General features: G+C 36.3%; 1 protein-coding gene and 1 non-coding gene across 2 annotated transcripts; both read left to right on the forward strand.

Moving 5' to 3' along the window:
* Positions 1-259: 259 nt before the first annotated feature.
* On the forward strand, positions 260-1,622 carry LOC141816479 (thiol protease SEN102-like). The gene is made up of 4 exons (XM_074704251.1): positions 260-713; positions 796-1,024; positions 1,091-1,251; positions 1,351-1,622. The coding sequence occupies exons 1-4, from the start codon at positions 260-262 to the stop codon at positions 1,620-1,622; spliced, it is 1,116 nt and encodes a 371-aa protein (XP_074560352.1).
* A 10,488-nt stretch (positions 1,623-12,110) lies between these two features.
* On the forward strand, positions 12,111-12,182 carry TRNAG-UCC (transfer RNA glycine (anticodon UCC)). Its single transcript has one exon. It is a non-coding gene; the product is annotated as a tRNA-Gly (tRNA).
* The last annotated feature ends 1,277 nt before the right edge of the window (positions 12,183-13,459 follow it).

The following is a 13,459-nucleotide window of genomic DNA, read 5'->3' on the forward strand; positions in this document are numbered from 1 at the left end:
TGACCAATAAACCACCGCATAAATCATTTGAATTCATCGACTGCAAATTATCACTCTCTTCCTTCAGTTTCTCCATTATAGTGTCATCTTCATCAATCATATCTGAAACCTGCATCATCGCTAGTCGCCATTAATTTAAGCCCAGAGGTTACCCACAAACAACCGTAAAACACTGCCCCCTGCTCCTCTATAAATAATTGAAGTCTCGAACCCAGTCGGCAATTCATTCGCCAAATAGTAGGTCTAGGCAATGATGCAGATGAAGAAGTTGACCATGCTGGTGTTGTTGGTAGTGGTTGTGCTCTTGGTGGCCACCGAAGCCATTCCTTTCGAGGAGAAGGACTTGGCGACAGAGGAGAGTCTGTGGAACCTGTACGAACGGTGGTGCAGCCACCACACGGTGACGCGGGACCTCGACGAGAAGCAGAAACGGTTCAATACGTTCAAAGAGAACGTCAAGTTCATACATGAGTTCAATCAACAGAAGGACGCGCCTTACAAGCTTCGCCTCAACCAGTTCGGCGACATGACTAACCAAGAGTTTCGTGTGGTCTATGGCGGTTCCAAGGTGGCCCGCCGCCGCTCTCGACGTGTCGAACGGCAAGAGGAAGAAGGCGGCGGGAACTGCTCTAATGTCCGTGGGCTTCCGACGTCGGTCGACTGGAGGAAGAAAGGTGCAGTTACTCCCATCAAGAAGCAGGGCTACAGCCCACGTGTGCAGTAAGCAAGCTCATTTATTTTCAATATTTTTTTTTGTAAAAGAAAAAATAATAATATGTTCTAAAATATGATCAGGGAGTTGTTGGGCATTCTCTGCTGTGGCTGCAGTGGAAGGCATAAACCAAATCAAGACCAACCAATTGATCTCCTTGTCAGCGCAACAACTCATAGATTGTGATAAGAAGTACAACAGGGGATGCAAAGGAGGTCACGTGGACCACGCATTTGAGTACATCAAGGAAAACGGAGGCCTCACCACAGAAGAAAACTATCCTTACAAGGCGAAGATGGAACGTGCTCGAAGGTTATACATTTTGCAATGATTAATGTTAATCTTGTTAGTTGGTGTGGGTGAATAAATGTGACTTAGCTTTCTTCGCATGCAGAAGAATTCACCGGCGGTTACAATCGATGGCTACAAGGATGTGCCGGCCAACGACGAGAATGCTTTGATGGCGGCCGTAGCCAACCAACCGGTGTCAGCTGCCATTGATGCAAGCTCGTGCGAATTCGGTTTCATTCTTCGGGGGGGTTTGCCAGAGCTCATGCTCATTCTATTAGTTCTACGTCAATTTATGTCGATCAAAAACTCTTTGCCGATCCAAACGTATATTTCGATATCGCAGGGAGTCTTCAAGGGGCCCTGTGGCACAAACGTGAATCATTACGTCACAATCGTTGGGTACGGCGCAACGAAGGATGGGACTAAGTACTGGATAGTGAAGAACTCATGGGGAGCACAGTGGGGCGAGAGTGGGTACGTTAGGATGCAGAGGGGAGTTTCGGACAAGCGGGGGCTGTGTGGTATCGCGATGATGGCATCTTATCCTATCAAAACATCCCCTAACCCTAAGGAGACTACGGGATCTTCCAAGGATGAACTCTCATATGCTGATACTTGACTGAATTATATTCACGCCTGGAAGGATGCAGATCACAATGGTGGTTAAACTTGTGGTAGTGTTTCTTTAATGTGTCTAATGTGTGTGCATTTCACTTCAGTGAAAATGGATAAATAAATAAATGCATTTCTTCGACTAATTGAGATTTGCAAATAAATATTGATAGTACTGGACTGGTTCTGTTCTATTTCGAACAAATTGATGACAAAGGCACCAAGGGTTAATTGAACTACTCAGAACGATGTGGGATGAATAATATTTATTTTCATCTGACTTGATAAAAAAATTCACTGATATATTTTTTAAATCGCTAATTGATGTGGTCGAATCCTCCTTCCTTCGCCCAGTCCTTCTTATTGGCAAGACTGGCTCAAGCCTATTTGAGATCTTAGACAAAAAAATAAAAAATAAAAATTCTCACCCTTTGTCATTCTTGGGACCGTCGATATTGGGTTTAAATTTTTTTAAACAAATTAAAATATTAATTATATTTATATAAAATTTAATTTTCTATCTTTTTGAGATTAACCTAATTCAGAGAAGTATAAACTTTACGATATTAAATAGTATATTATTATTCCATATAATAATACACCTCAAAAAGATATTAAGTGTATTAAGAATTGTTTAAAAGTGAAGAAAGATAGAAGTATTCCAATTACTCAAATGAAAGAGGGAGACATAACCCTTAAAAAAGAAATAAAATTGAGGAAATAAGAATAATAAAATGGGACGACAATAAAAAGAATCATGCTCTCGTCCCCAACTCATCATCATCCGCAAAGTACAAAATAAATAAAAAACATATGTATAAAATGATAAAACTCAATACAATCCCTAGAAAATAAAGATCACGTCGAGACCAAACCAGCCATTATCATATATCAAGAACTAAATGAGTCTTTTTAGGGACAGAACAAAAGAAAAAAGAAATTGTATTTTTCATCATCTAAACCATAACAATTGTAAATGATAGAATAGAGACAAAGGAGAAATTAAAAAATTTATGACTATAAATACATCTAAATAAAAAAAGTTAAGTTTAATATCTATTAACGAAACGAAATAGTAGAGATATTTTAACTCGTTATTGCTCAAAAATAATAAAATTCTCTATTTTGATCGAACACAATACGGATGAACGCATCAACATTTGAACTTAATCTAACAAGGAACATAATAGCACCAACTGGATCAGCGTGACAGCATATAGGTGCGATTTCTCTTCCCCAATCTCACTGAGGAAGAGAAACACAAAGAGAGAGAGTTGGAAAAGGAGAAGAGGGGAAACAAAAAAAAAACTAATATTTTATTTTGCATTGTATGATAAAAAATTTCTAATTCATGTTCTTATTGATGGAGAAAACATCACTAATAAATGATAAACGTAACGAGAGAAGATTAATCTTATATTAGGATTGATCAAAGATATTGAAAAAGAATAGATTATATCTTATAAAATAATATAAATAATTTAAAATAAATATTAAATATAAAAAAAGTCTCTTTATGGGTCTATCCGTTAATTAGAACTATAGTGACATTTTGATGAAATATGAAACTTTGACTAGAGAATGAGATCATGTAAATCTTTTATCACATGGACCCTATTCAACTATGCTTTTTCATTCTCTTAAAAATATACATAAAAATATATTTAACATATTAAAAATAATAAAGTCCAATAAAAATTGAAACCTTAGACATAGGCCTTAATAAAAAAATGATAATCCCAGTAGCCACATCTCTGGGGGTGGTCGGCCCGGTCTCACGGAAGTTTCCCACCGACCACCAGGGTAAATCGGGAAGCGCATACGGCGGTCAATCCAGATGCCCAGCATCCTTTGATTGTGTTTGGAGGAAAATTCCTGCAAATACGTCGTAACTGGGTCGAACCGCGGGTCCCTGAGTTACAATCCGGATGTCCTACCGTTGCACCCTTGTCCCGAAGATTAGACATAGGCCTTAATAGCCTACGCCTAAAGTGATCCTGCTTATCGGTCGTAACACTTAATTAGGTTCGTACAAGTAGAATCTTCGATCTTTGGTGGCCACTTGTTGTTCCCTAGCGAACTTCAGTTCCTTGGCATTTGCAAGGTCAACAACAATGCGTGGGAGCCGACTTTGCCCCTCCGATAGTTAAATTAGCATAAGGCTAAATGAAAAGATTGTCTCCAAGAAGAGGACTTGAATCAGAACAAAAAATCCTTCCGTTGAGGAAGGGTTTCGATAGGTGATGAGTCAAAGGGCCTTTATCGGTTGAAGGGCTTAAGCGAAGACAAGAGAGAGATGTTGGATAATTTATGTGGACTAGCATAATTAATAGGATGCTATTGGGCTTAGTCATAATGGGTAGGTTTGGTCCATTATTTCCTCTATATGTAGAGACCCCTACTCCTAACCCTAACGTATGTGGATTGTCGCCCCATTGAGACATACACGTAATTTTTGTCTACGACGGGTGATAGGAACAGTTCTTCTCTACTTTCTCTATTGTTTAGGTTTCTTTCTCAGAAACAAAAATGAACTCATCGGCATCGTCTGCTCCAGGTATTTTTCTAACATCTAATTATGTCTATCGTATTTTTCTCATTTGTCATATTATGAATTAGGTATTGTAGATTTTGGTTTTATCAATTGGTATCAGAGCGAGATTTTATCAATTCTAATATGACAATGAGTTTTTTTTTCAATCAATCTTTTTCCCTAAATTTATTTTGCGATTTGGAGAAAATTGTCATTGTCTCATCGAGTAATTGTTGAGATGAGAGCCATCATGATTGCCGGCAGTGCGCTCACTGTTTAAACTTAGCCCTCATCGTCTCCTCGTCCTCTCCTCTTTGCTCTTGGCTTTTCTAATCCATTTATTTGAGGTTTTTCATGGATCTTAGCCTTGTTCTTAGACATCCTTCGGTTTGATTAAAAGGGTTTTTGATTGAACACCGCCAGGTGTCTATAAGATAAAGACTCCTTTTCTTTATTGCATATATAAATCTGCTTCTTGAGATGAAGACGACGAGAATAAAATTTTGACGGGATTCTAGGAAATTGGATTCTTAGCTTAAAAAGATGAGAAGGGGACTGGATAGAGGCAGAGGAAAAAGAAGGTGTATATATATATAGGATGAAGTGAATTAATTTATTAAAGATGAATAACCGAATATTTGAAGTCAGTTATTAGATATTGGGTCCTGCACTTCAATATCTAATATCGTAATATTCTAGTGGTGTTAGATCTATTTGGATGATTGAATTGCACCACATTAGAAAAATTACCACCATATCTTGTGGGCATCCTGCCTTATTGCCTTTGTATTGTATCCTTCCAATATTAGCAGCAGTTCTAAAGAACGGGCAAGTTGCATGCTGTTGAATAATCGTGTGTATTTCATGCTCAATATCATCTTTTAATCTTAATCTACTTTGGGGCATTTCAGTATAATGTCTTCTTGTTTACATGATGTCAGTGAGTCGTAGTAGAATGAAGAATTCCTAATCACATTATTTGTAGGGTGACAAAATCTCGCTTTGTAGATTTCCCCATGTTTTATGTTCTTTATCCTGGTTAACTGACTAATTTCGTGAAGGCTTTAGTTTTTGAATATTTTCCTTTTGTTTTGTCTTGTCTTTAAACTTTCATTATGAATGTTATAAAGACCACAGTGCCAACTAAGAGCTGAAGCTTTAGGATGCACTTGCCATCTTACTTGATGCTTAATTCATGGGGTTTCACAATTGCAAGTAATTCATACAATCACTTATTACTTGAAGTCTTCTGTTTTTGGATATTGTCCTTTTGGAAAAGTCAGATCGTGATTACATTAAAATAGTAATTAATGTGAAATAGTAATTAATGTGGCCTCTTACTGAAAAAAAAAAATAATAATAATTCAAAGGAGAGGTTTGGAATTTGGAAGGCCGAATGAGAGAGAGAGAGAGAGGGAGAGAGGGAGAGCGACGCTTCCCCTCCAGCCTCTCTATTGGTCTCTCCTTGGGACGTTTGGGGTGGGTCACAACTAGCTGCCCCATCCTTGTTTGGTTCTTTTTGCTTGCTTAATTAAGGCAATGACTTTGTTCTTCTCCATTAACCAAATTGCCTACGACATTTGTTATTTTAAATTATCTTAAATTTAAAAGAGGTCTTTTAAATTTAAGACCATTTTGTATTGTTGTTGATATTTTTTCATAGTTGTGAGCTCGCCTTCGCGAGACGGATTATGATAAAATATTATTGTTGGAAAATTATTATTAATGTGGCATTAGGAATTATTTTAATAATGCACTTACCCTATCGGTTTGTCTTTATTAATATAGTTCTAATGATTGGTAATTATATTTTAAAGTTTTCAGTATCCTTTCGATATTAGCTTTAAAATATAATTATTTTATGTGATGTGAGAATTAATTTATGCATTGTAATTCGGGACCCTTCGGCGGGATTGCATTTGCATGAGATAACTTTATTGTGGTCATAAGCTCTATTTCTTTTGTTGGATATGCTCGACAATAATCTCCCATTAATGTTTAAATTCCAGCTTTGCCTATGAGTATGAACTCTTTACCAAAGCTGAATGGAACCAATTATGAGGACTGGGTTGACTCTGTTAAGTTATTCCTTGCCATTTCTAATGTTGATGCTGCCCTTACTGAGAATGAGTCTGATGTTCCCACAACTGAATCTTCCGCTGCTGTTATAACAAAACATGAAAAATGGACTCATTCTAATAAAGTCTGTTGGCAGCCTTATGTATGCTCAAGTTTGTACACGTCCTGATATTGCTTTTGTTGTGGGTGTACTTGGGAGATACTTGAGTAAACCTGGTGTGGCACATTGGCAGGCTGTAAAACGTGTTTTGAGGTATCTGAAAGGTACCAAAAAAAAAATTATATGATCACATATAGGAGATCAAATCATCTTGAGGTAACAGGTTATTCTGATTCTGATTATGGAGGTTGCCCAGATGATCATAAGTCCACATCAGGATATATATTCATGTTAGCTGGAGGAGCTATCTCTTGGAAAAGTGTCAAACAAACTCTTACAGCTACATCAACCATGGAAGCAGAGTACATAGCTTGTTATGAGGCCACATGTCAAGCGATATGGTTGAAAAACTTTATTGCTGAATTTGATTTTGTGGAGAGTATCTCTAGGCCTCTCACTATATATTGTGATAACTCTGCCGTGGTGAGTTTTTCTCTCAAAAATAAAAGCTCAAAGCGGACCAAACACTTTGACACAAAATTCATGTTTGTGAGAGAGAAGGTTCAAGAGTTTAAAACTCGTGTCGAGCATATCCCTACAGAGCTTAATATTGTTGATCCCCTAACCAAAGGCATAACTGTTAAAGCTTTTGTTGACCATGTAACCCGTATGGGTGTAGTAAGGCCTTTTGATATTTTGGGTTAGTGGGAGTTTATGCTTATGTTTTGTTATGACCTCATATTTATAATATTTGAGACATTGAACAATATTGAGATATTGCTCAAATAATAACTACTGTTGATATTGCTCAAATAATAACTATTGTTGTATATATATTGTGATGACATATTGTATATTGTGGAGACATTTCGGACCCAGTCTCAATTTTGTTGTTATTATATGACATCTTGGGCAATATTGTATATTGTGGAGACATTTCGGACCCAGTCTCAATTTTATTGTTATTATATGACATCTTGGGCAGATGTTTGGGTCATTTTACTAGGAAATAACACTTTGTTCAAATTTTGACATGTCATTTTGTTGGGTTTTCCCATTTATCCATATTCCATTTTGTTGTTGGGTCACAGGATATAAGTATCTTACAATGCATGATATCATTATTCCTTCGAATGTGATTTTCTGTATTATTAAGATGCTTATAGTTCCATTTTGGACCTTTTCGTGTTATGTGTTGACTTATTTTGACATCTTATTATGGTCACATATTGTTGATTAATCTGATGTATTAATTATGCTGTCCAAGTGGGAGAATGTTGGATAATTTATGTGGACTAGCATAATTAATAGGATGCTATTGGGCTTAGCCATAATGGGTAGGCTTGGTCCATTATTTCCTCTATATGTAGAGACCCCTACTCCTAACCCTAACGTATGTGTTTTGTCGCCCCATTGAGACATACACGAAATTTTGTCTACGGCGGGTGATAGGAGCAGTTTCTTCTCTACTTTCTCTCTATTGTTTAGGTTTCTTTCTCAGAAACAAAGATGAACTCATCGGCATCTTCTGCTCCAGGTATTTTTCTAACGTCTAATTTCGTATATTGTGTTTTTCTCATTTGTCATATTATGAATTAGATGCACCTTTCAATGTAGGTGTGGTTCCCTACAGTTCGGTACTTTCAGCAGGGGGAGACATGCAAAAGTCATCCTTCAAGCATGTACCAGTTTTAGACCTCTGTTGGCGTCGACGTAATCGAACTGTGGCAAGCAAACAGAAGTCAGGGAAGATGCACGGGGAGGGTATATCTTCAGTATAGCAGATGTGGCATCTGCTCATTTTGACACTAATCTTTGATTCAATCAACGACTGCTACCTCCGTATCCTTCTTGCTCTCCGCACTCCCACGCAAACTGAGGGACTAGTTCGGCCTGACGATGTCCCTTGCTAACCTATTAGTAAAATATATATTAATAAGAATGATAAAGTAAGATAATCCGAGGGGGGGGATAAAGTCCAAGAGAGATATTCTAATAAGGATGTTTCTGCAACTTGCATGATGGGAGAAGAATGTTCTTGTATGGAGATGCTCTTGCGCTGTCAATCATAAGTAGAAAGGAGTGGGGAGGGAGTTTATCTGAGAAGGTACTCAACTATTAGATTACTCTTTGGATATTCCGAGTCCACTTTCTGAGTCTACACATATTTGAATCCACATATACTTAGCATTCTTGGGTATGCACCCAAATGAGTTGTTCCTAATCATCTATCTTTCTGAATCCATTGACATTTCTCTAAGTCCATATATGGACGCTTGATCTTTTTGGGATGTACCCAAAGGAATTGTTCTCGATTCATCATCTTTCCGAGTCCATAGACATCTCTCCAAGTTCATGAACATTGAGTCTTTTCAGAATGTACCCAAAGGAATGTTCCCGATCTATCATCTTTCTGAATCCATGAAAATTTCTCTGAATCTATGAAACTGAGTTTTTTCAGTGATATATTTAAAGGGATAGTTTCCAATTTGTCATCTTTCCAAGTCCATGGATGTCTCTTTGAATTCATGGAAATTGAGTTTTTTCGGGGATATATCTCACAGGGTTATTTTCGATCCGTTATCTTTTCGGGTTCATAGATGTCTCTCCGAGTTTATGGATGCTAAATCTTTTTGGGATGTATCCAAAAGGGTTATTTTCGATCTTCATCTTGTCGAGTCCATAGACGTCTCTCTGAGTTCATGGATGTTAAGTTTTTCTGGGGATGTACTCAAAAAGGTTATTTTCGATCTATCATATTTTCAAGTCCATGGACGTCTCTCTGAGTCCATGGACACACTAAGTCTTTCTGGATATGTATCCAAAGAGATTGTTCCCGAACCGATGTCGTCTTTCCGAGTCCGTGGACGTCTCTCCGAGTCCATGGACTTCTTTTCGGAGATATATCCAAAGAAGTTATTTTTGATCCATCGTCTTTCCGTGTCCATGGACATCTCTCCGAGTCCATGAACACTATGGTTGCGTCTTCACATCATCTTGCAAGGGGTCAGCACGGGCAGACCTCCAGTGGCTGTTTAAGGTGGGGAGTGCGAATAATTTTGCAACAATTCATACATTAATTTTGAAATTTAAGGTAGGTGAATAAACGCATCTTAATTTCTTTAACTGATTGCAATCTGTAAATAAATATACAATGACATTCAAATTACCAGATGTAATTAAACTTTAATTTGTTGACAATTAATTGACATTTTAATTTTTTTTCACTCAGATTTATTGAATGTAGAAAGATTAACCATAATTAACTTCTAAATAATTTAGTTTATTGCTGTAAAAAATGAGAATTTTTTTATGTTAAATGATACATATGAGAAAGAATATACGAAATCATTTCTTAATCAATTTAACCCGCATAAAGCAAGTGTATTAAAAGGATATTGCCAACGAAATAAAGGAAATATAATATTCATTCGGTAATTTTCATTAAAAAATACCTTCCATCAAGTCACTGTCACATATATGCCGATACGGTCCATTTTACAGTATGATAATAACACGAGACCGTTCGGTCTTTGAATCTTACATTTATTACCACATATCTTAACAATATTCTTGACTTAATTGTGTAATCAAGAAAAAAAGTTAATTACCTTCTCTCTTCTTTTCTTCAATAATTAAAAAAGATTAACGTGAATGCAATAAATGAGGGTTAGAAAAGTTATGAGGGATTAGTAGTTGACTATGAAGACTTAGATAGATAACATGAGGATTTTAAGGGAAACGAGTGCAAGCTAATCGATCGAGTAAAAGGACGTAAGCAAATTTTTCAGAGATAAATATGAAAGATCAGTAGTCAGTGAACTTGAACAGAATAGAATAGTAACCATGGGTTGAAGCTTGACAAGATCAATTTGCATCTAATTAAAAACATCTTTATATAAGACGTTGACTGAGTTCCTAGTATCAATGAACACTTTTATGACATCATAATTAACTATGATAACTCGGACTACCAGTGCATCACCTTGAGAAGTGACCACTCTTTCTAAATTTCCGATCCCAAAATTGACCGATGGATCATCTCCTCACCCTTTCTGCTACCAACTTTCAAGTTGTCGGCCATGAGTTTTTTTTGCTCGATTTGAATCTTCATCTTTATTCATCTTGAAATCATATTTATCGTACCTCAATGAGTGGTATATATTATTCCTTGGGGCTTCTTGTTGATTACTTGATCTTGTCTGGATGACTCTTGAGATAGCTTAGACGTCCCTGTTGATTGTTTACTTTGGGGTTGATCTCTCGACTCAATAGGACGAGGATGTTTAGTCGAGGATGAATGAAGCGATGTTGGTGGGGATCCATTATGCCAGTGTCAATGTTGTTGTACTGTTCGATATATTTCTCTAACAAGATGATGACATTCATTGGTGGAATATCCACGTGCTTGATGAAAGGCGCAAAAATGAGCAAATCTTTCTATTGGTTGTTGTTTCTGATCAATGGGTGATATTGGAACTTCATCCAATGTTTAAATAATTTTTTCTTTGTCTGAAATCTAGTTGAGAACTAGATAAGGTACCCTATTCCTAGGAGATGGATGAGGAACCCTCCTTTCTTATTGAATAGTAATCGATACCGGTGTATTAATATCACTCTTCTGAGCGAGTTGAGCTTCTTCCATGTTAATCTACTTCTCAGCTCATCCTAGAAAATTGTCATAATTAGTTAAAGACTTCTTTACTAAAGATATGAAGAAATCTTCTTCTAACAATCTTTGTGAAAAAACACTAGACTTCTGAAGTGATAGAAAGTACATCTAATATGACTTGGTTAAATCACTAGATGTTAGAGTTTTTAAAATTGTCTGCTTCATTTTAAAGAGGTTGAGTCAAGTTTTATGATATATCTTGTTGTTGGTGAAGTGCAAGAAATTGATACTGAGATCTTCAACGTTATGCTATGTACGTACATATCTGTTATTCATTTGCAAGGTTTCAGAAATAAAAAAAAAATCCATAATTAAGCTTATTCTTTTCCAGGTGTTTATTTCGCTTATGGATTTTTTTCAACTGTAATCTGTGCCAAGTATGATCACTTAGCTTAGTCCTAGATAAGTCGAAGTCAGGCTTAAGTATATTTTAAATTTTAAATGTTTTAATTTATTATTTTTTTCTTTAAATTTAAATATCATCATTATTAATTTAATTATAATATAATATGAATAACGATTTTAGAATATAATGAGAAATCATTTTGAAACTAAAAATGAATTTTTAACCGTTTACTCTTCTCCTCACTTAACATATTATAGAATAAATTTGTTAAATGAAAGTGAGTATTATACCTTTAAAATATGTGAACTAATAGGTGAAACTAATAGAGTTTTTGACGTTGAGTAAACCTAATAACTTACATGTTGGCCTAATAATGAAGTAAATGGATAAAACTTTTAGTTAGCATATGAAAATTATAAAAATCTAGACTCAAAGCCCAATTTTTTTTTAAAAAATATCTATTTAATGGATAATGCCTCATCGACATCTCTTAATTGAACATGTCCAAACACCATTAATAAATTTTATACTATCTTATCTTCAACTAATGATTCTTAGCCCTACCTATTTTATTTTCTCCTTTACACTAATTTTCTTTAGTCCACAAGAGAAAGAGGTTCTACATGTTGTTTTTTTTTTAAGCTAAGAACGTGATAGCTTGCAAGACACTATATCTATTCTTTATTAATGAAATATTCATCAAATCAATTCAATCGAGACTTTGTTTAGGATATAAATAAATTATTAAAAAATAAATAATTGCTTGCGTTTGTAGTCCAACGGTTAGGATAATTGCCTTCCAAGCAATAGACCCGGGTTCGACTCCCGGCAGACGCATTTTTTTACGTTTTTTATAATTTTAGTTTTTTATTTTTATTTTCTTTTTCACCTCAAATGAGTTCGTAACTAATCACCTGACTTAAGCATGTTTTAATAATTCCGGTGCATTGCAGGCCAAATAAATGAAAATACTGCGCCAATAGTTTCTCCCGCTCAATTAGATTGACTGAAGCAGTTCAGTTGCACAATTTAATTAACTATTTATCAACTTGGCTTTTAATCAAATATCAGAGTGGTGCAGCGGAAGCGTGGTGGGCCCATAACCCACAGGTCCCAGGATCGAAACCTGGCTCTGATAAAAATTTGTAATTTTTTGATTCAATTTCGCGACGCTCCCGTGCATAATTCAACATGGGCTTCATAACACAGCCCATGTATTTGGGCTCCGGCTTGGCTACCAGGCTTAATTCGATATGGGCTTCGCTTGAAGTGGAAGCCCTTTTTTATATTTTTATTTTTTTAAAAAATTAAAATTATTTTCTTTTACTGTCTCATATCATTTTATATTCATTCTAAAAAATAATTCTCCTAGTGAAGAATAAGGTTAACAAACATGCTCTTAGCTGCTTCCCCTTCTCCATTCGCCCTGTTCATCTCTCACAAGCTACGTTGCTCCAATCCAAGAACCCTCCCCGTCGCCGTCCGAATGGCTTCCTCCAATGCCAAGGCCATCCCTTCCCCTTCTCCTTCATCTCGTCCTCCTCCCAAGATATTGGACTCACATCTCCACGTATGGGCGTCTCCCAAAGGTAAACCCCCCGATGTCTTTGAATTGAAAGCGTGATTTCTTTCCACGCTAATGATTCCTCCTTGCCATGTAGGCTGCAGAGAATTACCCTTATTTTCCTCCTGGCCAGGAGCCATCCATCCCTGGGGACGCTGATTTCTTAACTTGGATTTTTCTGGATAAGAGTTTCAAATAATCTCTTGTAGTGACCGAGACCACTCGAGCTGTTTAGGTTAGTACAACGGGTTGTGCGCCTAGCATTTGACGTATGAATCTATCATCTTTCACCAACTATGTTGGACGTTTGAGATTTGGTCTTGTTTTCCATATTGCCGAGTTAGAATTTTATTGGTGGAAATCTGTCAGACTTAGGTAACAAATTAGCGACTATCAGTATATGCAATTCCGGTATTGTTCCAAACTCATATCCTTGTGCACATTATCAGAATTATTGATCCAATGTCATGGTAGATAAATTGGCCGTATAATAGCATGTTATGCATTATTAAAAGGAACTGTATTTGATTGGTACTTGTTTGTTACTTTG

This window comes from Curcuma longa, unplaced genomic scaffold, assembly GCF_044706935.1.
Source record: "Curcuma longa cultivar G26 ecotype Majalengka, Jawa Barat unplaced genomic scaffold, ITB_CL_G26_1.1 contig_16889, whole genome shotgun sequence".
In the NCBI taxonomy this organism is placed as follows: Eukaryota; Viridiplantae; Streptophyta; class Magnoliopsida; order Zingiberales; family Zingiberaceae; genus Curcuma; species Curcuma longa.